Source organism: Fundulus heteroclitus, chromosome 5 (genome assembly GCF_011125445.2).
Source record: "Fundulus heteroclitus isolate FHET01 chromosome 5, MU-UCD_Fhet_4.1, whole genome shotgun sequence".
Lineage (NCBI taxonomy): Eukaryota > Metazoa > Chordata > Actinopteri > Cyprinodontiformes > Fundulidae > Fundulus > Fundulus heteroclitus.
In genome coordinates, this window is record NC_046365.1 from 35,247,606 (window position 1) to 35,259,343 (window position 11,738).

The 11,738-nt window shown below is 43.1% G+C and overlaps 1 protein-coding gene across 12 annotated transcripts in view; it reads right to left on the reverse strand.

Annotated features, from left to right (window-relative positions):
* fat1a (FAT atypical cadherin 1a) overlaps nt 1-9,882 on the reverse strand; it is a 102,082-nt gene extending 92,200 nt beyond the window's left edge. For 4 of the 12 annotated variants that reach the window (XR_004931108.1, XR_004931109.1, XM_036137492.1 and 1 more), the window contains exons 1-2: nt 7,904-8,178; nt 2,601-5,890 (exon numbers count right to left, since the gene is read on the reverse strand). Coding sequence is in view for 9 of the 12 variants with exons in the window: in XM_036137492.1 (XP_035993385.1) it covers nt 2,601-5,862 (3,262 nt within the window). In the remaining 3 variants the exon portion in view is untranslated. Of the gene's footprint in view, nt 1-2,600; nt 5,891-7,903; nt 8,231-9,678 lie in introns of those variants that run through there. The other 8 variants (XM_036137490.1, XM_012859360.3, XM_036137491.1 and 5 more) reach the window with 6 other exon arrangements.
* Nucleotides 9,883-11,738: the final 1,856 nt, after the last annotated feature.

Sequence of the window (11,738 nt, forward strand, 5' to 3'; positions counted from 1 at the left end):
GCAAATAAGCTTATTTTGTTGGCTAATAAGCTGAATTAGTAGGACCTTTAGAATTAGTTGCACTACAACTAGTAAAAGAAGATCAGATCATTTTGGAATTTTAATAATCTCTTTTGTTATGCATTGATTACCGATTAATCAAGCAGAAATTTTGTGTGGCCATTTTAAACTTTCTGGACAAAATTTTAAATGTAACTGTTTTAACAGGACTTATTTTGGGCTTTGTTGAAAACGTTATTGGTTAATGATTACATTTTTACGCTGCCTGGAACCCAAAAAAACACAACAAAAAACATATTTTTCCAAACAGTGAACCCACCAAAACTAAGAGCTACCGTGTCAAGCTTAATGTTGGGTTTCTCAACAGTAAGAAATGCTTTAATAAACAATGTTGAATTAAACTCCACATGCAGTTAATTCAGGCTGCGAGAGAGCGAGAGAGAGCAAGACTTTTGCAGATGACAGGAAGGGTGAATATAGTTTAGCAATGTTTCTTAGATTTCATTTTTTAGCGTAGTGTTCAATCTCTGCCAACCTGGGATATACTGTGTTTGAACATGCTGGCAGCCATCTGAAATTGTATTTACCCTCCTTCCGGGATTGCAGCCCCTAATGGTAGCCTCACTAATTGATAACACTTGATATTATTCAACGGTTCAAAATAGAAACTTGAGTCAACTTTCTTTTAAAGTGATTGTAAAACTCTGTTCAACAGTGACTGCTCTCTGATGCACAGTGCGTTGCTGACTCTATTCATCACATAAATATAAATAAATGATAACTACTGACACTAGATGAAAGAAAATATTCTTAATGCTGTACTTATATCTTCTTTTATTGTAGCTCTTGAAATAAAAATGTCAGTCTGCCAAAATAAGTACTGACAAATCTCGCTGTATCTCTACTTTTATTTAGGATTTTACACTTATTAATTATAAATTAGTTTAATAGCATGTATTCCTGGTGATATATATATATATATACTCAAGTCAGAAGAACATTATGGTAATGGTAATGACAAAACTGCGCCCTGAAATAAAACAGTGGCACACAAACATCTTTCTTATAATCATCACTCCAAATGTTCGCACACACCAAGCCTGGTCAGATATTGGAAAGGCCACTCAGGCATTAAAAGAGTGAGACAATCTGAGCTTGCATTCCCTCTGTAATTCAGTACCCCAAATGTCACAGTTTCTAATTTTACAGAAAAAGGATTTTGTGATGAATTATCAAAATCCTTCTCTTCACACAAAAGCAGCCGATGTCTGGTCCAGCGTTTACGTTTCCCAGCATCTATCTCTGTAAAACAAGATCTTATTTCAGATCAGATATCTCAGAACAATCCCAGAAACAATCACAAAGCCGTCACAGCTGACAAACGACCTGGAGTACACAACTCTTGCTGAATTTACCAGGCAGGTCTTTCCCGCAGAGGTTCCCTGAAGAGACTTCCCCCCTGTACTTGTTGAATTATTCACATGCATCTCATCTGAACTGAAGGTAAAAACCATCTCTTTATCAGGTAAAGGAGCCAACTGATAAGTCACTCTTTCCTGGCTTTCTCATACAGAGACGAACCAGTGTGCTTACAAGTTCCATGCCAATATATTATACATAAATTTCACTGCTTCTTTCAGATATGAAATATGAATAGCAGAAAGAGAACTTTAATCAGAAACGGGGGAAAAGACACCTTAAAGTAACCAAGACTGGAATAACAACATTAAAAAATGAGGGCAGCTGAAGTGGCCCACTATCTCTAACTCAGGTGATCGGGAGTCTTATTAGAATTCCAGACTGAATATTTATAACTAATTTGAGCCAGCTGTTAAAATCATTAAAGACAGCTTAGCATGTATTAACATATATTTTGCAACATAAGAAATCCACAAATAAAAAAAAAAAAACTCCATGGAATCAACACCAGAATAAAGAATGTGCTAATTTTCATGGTCAAAATAGACTGGAAAACATCTAAATCCAAATAATCTTCAGGTGCATCTGTATCGTGAGAGGTTGGTTGGGGGAAATAAAACGGTTGTGAAATCACTTTAAATATTTTTGCTACCAGGGTAACTGCACAGGTATGTCGCCAAATGTCTGGGAAGCAGCTGCTCTATCTGGTTCTGCTATCAGTTCCTCCACAAAAAGGAAAAATGACTGGAAAAGCCAGTAAAAGAAACTACCTTTTACCACATTTCCACACAGGAAAGAAATGTCAGCTCACTATCCCAACTGAATTCTATTTAAAGATGCACCGACCAATCAGCAAGAGATGCCGGTTTTTCCTGATTCGCTCTAATTGGTGATCAGCAGGGGAAATACAGATAAACAAAGGCTGATTTTTTTTTTTTTTTTTGTAGTATTCATGATCCACTTTTTTTACATTATCAAAATGAGGTACAAGGAAGCCTAAATGGAGAAATCAGTTAGAGGAGATGCTCAAATGGACATAATTATGTAACTTCAGCATTTCTAATGTTGGAGTTTAAAAAATGAATATCAAATGGGAACAGGCAGGTCTGACCTCAATAAAAGACAGAAATTGGTATCAGCGAGTAAAATATAGACATATAGACTAATATACAGAAACTCACCTGTTTCTTCGTCAATGGCGAAGACTCCTAGGCCAGATCCATCTCTTATGGAGTAGCGAATCTCTCCGTCTCGTCCCGAGTCCTCGTCTTCAGCTGAGACTGTCATCACAGAAGTCCCGATGAGGGCGTCCTCTTTAATAAATCCCTTTTCCACAAACGACCTGAACAAAGGCCTGTAGAGGTTCTCGTTCACGTCCACTACTTCAACCTCGATGAAGCAGGTGGAGGACAACGATATCGGCTTCCCTTTGTCCTTAGCCTTGGCTGTCAGGTTATACACCTGTTTGGTCTCATAGTCCAAATTCTGGACAATCCGAAGAGCTCCGCTGAGTTTGTCGACTTCAAAATGTCCGTCTCCATTATCGATCAGGCTGTACCGCACTTGACTGGAAGGTCCAACGTCAGGATCGTGCGCTTCCAGCCACATGATCACAGTACCAATAGGAAGGTCCTCCCTGACTTTTACACGGTAATTAGGGGGAACAAATTTCGGAGGATTATCGTTCACATCTTCCAGGGTGATTTTTAGAGGCACTGTGGACACCAACTGAGGCTCGCTTGCTGCTTGGTCTTGTGCCGAAATCTTCAAAACATAAAACGGATATCGCTCCCGATCCAGTGGCTTTGTCACGGTCACCACTCCGGTTAGTTCATTGATAGCAAAATGATCTGTTCCTGCTAGGATGGAGTACTTGACGATCCCGTTGTCCCCCTGATCCTTATCCGTCGACTCCACCTGGATAATTTCGGTCCCGACAGGTGTGCTCTCGCTTATTTCAACCGCGTAGGACTCCTGCAAAAACTGAGGGCTGTTATCGTTGGCGTCCAGGATTTTCACGTCCAACAGGCGTGAGGAGGATTTCTGCGGTATCCCGAGATCGTACACGGTAATGTTGAGGGTGTAGTGGTCCGTCGTTTCGCGGTCGAGTGGAGAGTAAACCAGGAGCCAGCCGGTTTCCATGTCAATTATGAAGCGGCTTTCTGCGTCTCCTCCTGAAATAACATACACTAATTTCCCATTGAAGCCACTGTCTGGGTCTGTAGCACCTAAATGAATGATCCGAGCCCCAACAGGGAGGTCCTCTTTGACCTCAACAAAACCCGGGAAAGAGTCATCAAACAGGGGGGAGTACCGATTGACTGAGTAAATGTCCATGAAGATGTCCTCCGGCTCTGACTGGGTGTGGATTTTGCTGCCCTGGAGCAGCTTCTCCGCCAGCATGGTGGCCACACCCGTCTCCACACATTTCACCTGGACGGGCTTGCGTGCCGTAATGACGGTTATGTTCATGCTCGTCGGCTGAGTCTCGTGCTCGCCGTCAGTGGCTACGACCTGTAAACTATGAAACGACACTTTAGCTGCCTCCCCCTCGCTCAGCGTGCGCTTCAGCGACAGCAGGCCTGAGTTTGGGTTCATCTCGAACAGATCGAGATCGTTCCCGGATTTAATGTAGTACCGCACAAGCTGCAGTTCATCAGCATCTATCGCAGAGGCTGTTGTAATCTGCTCTCCCACTCCGTGATCTCTTGGCACAGTGACCTCACAGTCTATGTTTTCAAACAAAGGCTTATTGTCATTCAGGTTATTTAAAGTGATGGTAACCGATGCCTCCACCTCTCTTCGGAAAGGGGATCCCCAGTCGGATGCCCTGACTTTCAGATTGTAAATCCTGGGCATGAGCTCATAATCCAAGACCTCTGAAGTGCTGACGACACCGGAAAAGTAGTCAATGACAAACGGCTGGGGGCTCAGGTTTGTAATGCTGTAGGTCACATAGCCATTCTCCCCTTTATCTAGATCAGTGGCTCTCACCTCTACCACACTGGTCCCAATAGGTACGTTCTCATCAACAATGGCCTTGTAGGATGTCTGCTGGAACTCAGGTGCGTTGTTATTCACATCGGTCACGTCAACGACCACTTTTGTGGCCGCTTTTTTGTCAGCGGTGATCACCTCTAGCTCAAACTTTGAGGAGATATCAGCGTTGATTGGTCCTGATGTGGTAATTAGGCCAGTATCTGGGTTGATGCTGAATTTGTTCTTGTCAGAGCTGTGTTTAAAGGCATACTTCTGATGGGGATACCTCGGCACAGCTGTCACCATAGTCACAGGCGTGTGAAGGGGGGCGAATTCACTCAGATTGACTCTGTAGACGGCCTTCTCAAACACCGGAGGGCCCTTTTGGAATTCTGCAGACGTGATGTGCACTAGTTTAGCAGATGAAAACTGAGGTGGGTTGCCTTTGTCCTTCGCCTGCAACGTGAGATTGTATCCGAACGGCTGGCTGTCCCAGTCCACTTCCTTCACAGCTTTTATTTTATACTCTTTGCTCCCAGGGCTGCTTCGCACAGCCTTAAACTGCTGCAGCGGGTCGCCGGCCACGACGATCAGCGACGATATCTCTCCGTTTGGTCCCTGGTCTTTGTCCTCCACCGTCACAACGGCGTATGTGGGGTCGTAATCTGCATCGGAGGGTGACAAGGTCACCGCGGTGATCACAGGCGCGTGCTCGTTGGCCTGCTCCACCCGCACGGTGAGCTTCGCCATGCTGCTGAAGCCGCTGCTGCCGTACAGCTTCATTCCCCTGTCCACAGCCAGGATCTCCAGCTCGTACAGTTTTGTCTCGGAGTAGTCCAGTTTGCCGGTGAGCGTCACCACCCCGCTCGTCGGGTGGACGGCAAACATGTCCGTCCACTCTCTAAAGCTGTAGTAGTACTCGCCGTTCGTACCGATATCCGCGTCCGTCGCCGTGACCTTTGCCACGCTTGCGCGTATGGCCGTGTTCTCCGGCAGAGAGATGCTGTAGGACGTCGGTGAGAAGAGAGGCCTCAGGTCATTGGTGTCCAGTACCTGCACCTTCACTCTCGTACGGCACTCCAAGTTTGTGCTCCTCTCTGAAGCTTTGACAGTGAGCATGTAGTGGTCTTTCACCTCCCGGTTGAGAATGGCAGTGCTGCCTCCTTTGGTCCTTATCCGCATGAAACTGAAATCCCCCAACAAGTAGTCCTCTGCTTTGAACAAGTTCTCATTGTCCCCGGAGACGATTTTGTACCGTATCTCCCACGTTGGGTCTGCGACGTAGATCCCCATCTTGGTGTGACTCTCCAAGTAGGTCTTAGCAGCAGAGTTCTCATATATGGTGGCATTGTAAACAGAGTGGGTGAACTGCATGGAGGCGGCCCTCGCAAACCTTTGGCTTCCTGTGCAGCCAGAGAAGAGCTGCAGGAACAGTACAAGCAGTGCCGCTGAGTGCCTCCCCATTATCGTACCTTGATCTTCACAGAGCCACCTGAAACAGAGCAATATCAGACAAAAAGAATTGTGTTAACATTAACTGATAGAAGACATTGGCAGGGATTGCAAATTAATGAAAACAACTGCAAGAAGCCAGACTGCATTGAATGACTTAACAAATGTGGGCCAGGCTGGTGAGTGGCTTGATGGGTTCCATGTGGAAATAGGATGAAGCAGAGCAGCCAATCAGGTGACAGATCTGAGCTGGCAGTGTGCCTCTTATGAGCACATTGCCAAGATAGCGACCATGCACACTTCTGAACAGTTAGATTGAACTCCACCCTGTGCAGATCATTGCCAATAGAAACAGAAAGGGGTAATCTGTCTTCATTTTAATAGATTTAAAATTTTCAAATTCACATGCAACAGACACAAAAGCAGAGAGAACTATTTATAATCACTCCTGGCTTCTAAAGAACAAACAAGTGGTATGTCGATATTTTTTTCCACCAATAAAATGTAAACTGGCAAATAGAAACGGAACTTGGTAGTGAAGTGTGGTTTTGCAGTTTGAAAAAAATAATACAAAGTTTAAGAAAAAAAAAAAAAAGGAAAACGTTTTTTTGCTAGGTGCATTTTTGGGTTGATGACGTCACAAGATTCAAACTGGTCAGCTGGTATTCCTAAACATTACAGAGTTATTAGCCCCTTTCTCAAGATTTCAATGTAGATTTTGGAGCAATCGGGTTGCACTTCGCCTTGATGAATGCTGCTGTGAAAGGCAGCAACCAAAGGTAACAGGTAAAAATAATATGTGTGCAGTCATTTCTGAGCTTTCCATGTTGCCCGGGTCCACTTCATAAACCACATCCTTGTGTTGTAATGTTGCAAATTTTACTAAAATCCACGCATAGTGTTTTGCTGCAGCCCTACAAAATGAACATAAGCACATATGAAGGCTGATTTGCTTTTGCCTTTTGTGATGTCACCAGAATCATGTGTCCGGGGGAAGCCTTTTTTTTTAGGGGGGGGGGGGTATACTTTCTCTTTCATTTACAATAAAGTAGCAAAAGAAATAAAGAAAATGGCAATTCTCTGGAGGTAATAAACTATATTTAAAGTGGCTGATAGATTTTACAAAAAAAAAAAAAAAATGAAGGTAGCTTTAAAACTAAATTATAAATCCAGGCAAAAAGCATTTCAGAAAATAAAGCCACATGCGCTCTTTACAGTCTGAAAGGGTTAAAAATCAGCGCCTAGGCGGCTGGGAAACTGTTCCAGCCGCTTTCCAGCCTCCCTCCTGGCTCTCTGTGTGGGAGACCATACAAAGACAAATAAAAAGCAGAACGTTGCTATGTCTGCGCTGGAGTGGTTCTTATTTAAAAAAAAAACCTGCATTATAGACTTTTGGCGTGGCGCAAATGACCCTTATTAGGTTTAGTCATTAAGACTGTATGCGGGATTAATAGGTGAGGCGGTACGGAAGCAATTCCACCTTAAATCTGAAAATACTGCCTGCAGGTATGAAAAGATCCATCTTGAGGGAGCGCATTGTGAAACATTTCAATGAAACGCACAACTTCTTTATTATTCCCTGGCATTAAAAAAAAAGTATAGAACGTTTTCTAGAAATGCATTTCCCCGCAAAGGGCGCCGCTTCTTGTTAGGAAACCAAAAGTTAACAGTTAAAGATAATAAGTTAGGTGCCTGGAGAGTCTTTCATTTTCAAACCCCATCCCCCAACTCCAACCATTCACTCCGTGAAACGATGGCAGCCGAGCGCTGGGCAGAGATTTGCTTCTTTTTATTCTTCCCCAAAGCCACAGCACAGAGCTAAACAACGCAGAAAGCTTCGCCCGAGTGACCTGTGCGCGTTTGTGATCTCAAAAATGGGATTAAATAGTTTGTTTAACATTCAGGTCAAACTTCTGGAGAGCACGCAGCGGCTGGCTGGCTTCTTTCAGAGCCTGCAGCACCACAATAGCTTCAACTTTCCTCCACCTTAAAAAAAAAGATGCAAAAAGCGGCCCGTTTAGGAAAGCGCGTTAGAATGAAAAGAACAACGTACCTCTCTTCTTATTAATAGTCCCGAAGATTTGGAGGTTTGTCATGAAGTTTCTGTAGTTCAAATCTCCGCATGGTAATACGTGGACTGCTCTCCTCTCCGTTACTCCGTCTGCCACCAGTCGGCAGGCTCTGTTTTTTCCACGCTCACTGACGCGCTGCTCTGCTCGCCTTTCTCTCTTCCTTCCACTCGGGATCTGACCGATATCTCTCCGCGCTGCGCACGTCCGGATCTACTTACTTGGGCTGGCAGCGGCAGCATAAAAGCGCTCCGTTGGACCCGAGCGCCCGGCTCTGACTGCTCTGTTTTGCCAATTCCTCAACCTGTTTTTATTTTTATTTTTCATGCAAAGTGTTATTACAAACGCGTAACAAATGATACAAAATATGTATCAATTATGACGTTGTAACACATTGCATTTGTTAAAACGTGAGCCGGTTTGACAAAAAATAAAAATAAAATAATGAAATGAATACGTCCGACCTTTTTAAAAAGCCGAATAGTGATCAGGTTAAAGCTCTGAAAACGGACCCATTCTATCTCAGCGCTGACTTCATACGTCCAAATGCACCAACCTATAAGGAAGAGATTGGAATCGGCCAATTTTTCCTAATCTGGCTGTGGTCCATCATCAGTAGGTGAAATATTAAACGTTATTCATCAAATGCCCCCAAAAAGCAACAGCTCCCACCATTCTCAGTCAACAGCCAACATCATGCACTTTCATGCAATTTCTGAGGTTACTGAAAATCAGACAAAGGTTCGAGGCATAGGCGTTATGCATAATAAGGGACATAAATAAATCAAAGGAAAATGATTTAAACAACGGAATCGGAATGTCGGACCTCAAAGGAAGCCATAAATTGGTCTCAGCCATGAAAAGCCTGATTGGTGCATCTCCAGACGCGGCTAAAACATGCCCTCTGATGAAAAGCCCCGATTTGCAAACAAAATAGCAACTAAGGCTTTGCAGAGGATGAATATCTAATGTGGTAAAGGTTATTTTTCACTTTTTTTTTCTTTCAGAAAATACATTTTCATAGAATTTAATTCAGCTAATTTTTTATGATGTCACCAAATTAAAAAAATGGTACGTATGACCCTCTTCACTCATTCGAACACAATATAATCACATTCAGTTTTAATTGCACACAATTCTAATTGTAAAATCGGTTATTTCTATAATGCCAATTGTAATAAAAAAAAGAAAAGAAAAAGAAAAAAAAGTGTACATCTAAGGAAGTCCGGTTGGGGTGCTAGTTTGTGTTTGTTTTGTTCCTCCTATCCATGTATCAGGCTTAAAATGCGTCCTCCAGTGAGTATACTATCCCATTCTAGCTGCAGGGAGATGCACTAAGTCGCTGGTCCCATCAGCCCCCTTCAGACACTGGGACTTTCTTCTCAGCTCAAAGCGGAGCTGGATCACCTTCCCCTCTGCATGCGCGCTGCAGGATGGAGCTGCTGTGCGACGGATGGCGCTGTCTCACCGCTCTTGTCCGGACTGCCTAAAGGCAAGCACCCGCTGCTCGCAGCTTGAACACCCGTCAACACCCGCCGACCAAGGATTCTTTGCGAGCGAGCGCGCGCGCGTGTGTGCCATGCAAGTGTACACGAGCGCGCTTTCCGCGTGCGTGTTTACGCGCTGTTTTGGATGGAGCAGATAAAAGCACTGTAAACAGCCTTTGAAGGATGCTGCTGAGTCAAAAGTTTAAAAAGTCTCGCAAACATAATTCATAGAGAGAGAGAGAGGGTAAAAAAATAACGTCAGGACTACCCACCTCTAAAGTTAACTTCGCATGAATCCTGCCTGTTTCACATGACGGACCCTCCTCCTGTTCAGCATGAAGCTTTGTGCCCCTCAGTCCTTTGGTGTTCCACAGCCTTCAGATCCAATCCGCTCGCAGTGATCCTGCATAGTTGCTTGCTACAGTAGAAGCTGTGGCTCGCTCCGCGTCTCTCCTCCAGAATGGCACAGGTGGGGTGGCATGCTGTTGCTGCCTTCAGGTGATTTAGGAAATATCGCGATCCGTACAGGCGCTCAGAGGCGGACGAGAATAGTAAAGACGCGGTGTAGCTGCTGTCCCTTGAGAAGGACGCAGGACTGAGAGAAGATCAGCTGATGGTGACAGTGATATTAGGCTGGATGTTTTTGTTCGGTGTATCTGATAATTTCATGCTGAGATTCTAGCGTAATGAATTCGATAAAATGGGTTGCGGGGCAGTTTCTGCTTGTAAATTGGCTTCAGCCTCCTGCATTTACAGCAGCTTGACAGAATATTTATAGCCTTTATTTATTTTTTTTACATGTTGCCACATTACATCCACAAAAATTTATGTATTCTACTGGAATTTCCTGCATATGATAGACCAAAGAAGTGGTGCATACGCCACAGTTTTATGATTTTTACAAATAAAGAGATCTGGAGAGACACCATTACACTAATCTTAATTGCAGAAAATAAGAGTTTGGACCAGTTTTTGTCTCCTTATATTTATAAACTCGTTGTTTTGGCAAAAGCCAAACTGAGCGAATGTGCGGTTGCCTCCAATTTAAGTCTGTTTGCTGTAGTGATGACCAGGATAAGCGAGAGTTTGCACATGCATTGTTTTGGCAATGATTTGAAGATGTTAAAATGTGGATGTTAAAATGTATGCTTGACCCTATAAGCACATCTAGGTTCATCACAGGCTCTATTACTGTTATCTTCAATGAGTTTAGTTGAGTGGAGATCTCTAACCCTGCATTTATCCGACCTCCTCCAAAAATAGGCTTGCATCTATCCTGCACGAATACAGAGGAAATTCTGACCCTTTCCCTCACTCCTGTTATGGACACACTTAGTGACTGTAGGGGAGTGTGGTCTGTAGAAATACAAAGTTCATCGTCCACATTTATGTGGTGGAAGTCACTCCACAAACTGAACAATTGAATAAAAGTGTTACAAGAATAGAACCATGACCATTATTTATTTCTCAGTGGAGAAATTTTGGTGTATCGGCAGCAACATGGCCGATAAATTGAACCACACACCCTCAAAATAAGCATAACAATAAATTTCAATTAGAAACCGAATGAATCTGACACAACACCAAACAATCACATCCTGTTTTTCTATGTTCCTGTCTATCAATCTTTACGTGAGATCTTGCAATAAAGAAAATGAACGAATATTAATTTATTTTATCACTGTAAATTCATAATTTTACGTGATTTCAGGGAAGCCTTTGATACCACTGACCTTAACAATTGCTGAATAAGATGAGTGTTTTAACTCGTATCTCCGGTTCTGCTCTAGATTGGTTGGACATTTTCTGTTTTGGCAAACAAGTTAGCTTCTAATATTACCTCTCTAACATGTGGGGTCCCACAGGGGTCGATTCTGGGTCCATTATCATTTGCCATTTACACGGTCTCTTTAGCTGGCATTATTCAATCTTTTCATGACTTTTCTTATCACTTTTTAGCAGATGATATTCAGTTGTATGTGTCTTTTAAGCCTTATTAGCTGGATAGGTTATCCACCCTAGGCCACCATTGATCTCAGAAAAGTGACTGTCTTTCCAACAACTACCTTGTTTTAAACACCAAAAAGACAGCGATCACGATTAAAGCTCCTCCTGAACTACAGTATACAAACATCATTCAGGCTCCTGCTTCTTTTTGTCCAACTCTTAAGTCCCGTATTCAAAATCTTGACGTATTGTTCGATTCTTCTCTGGTCTTGACTCACAAGTAAAATCTCCCTTTCCTTCTCGTTTGTTTTATTTAAGCAACATTTCTAAACTGCAACTCAGGGTCTCTTCAGCTAAACTAGAGAGAATAATTCATGCCTTTGTG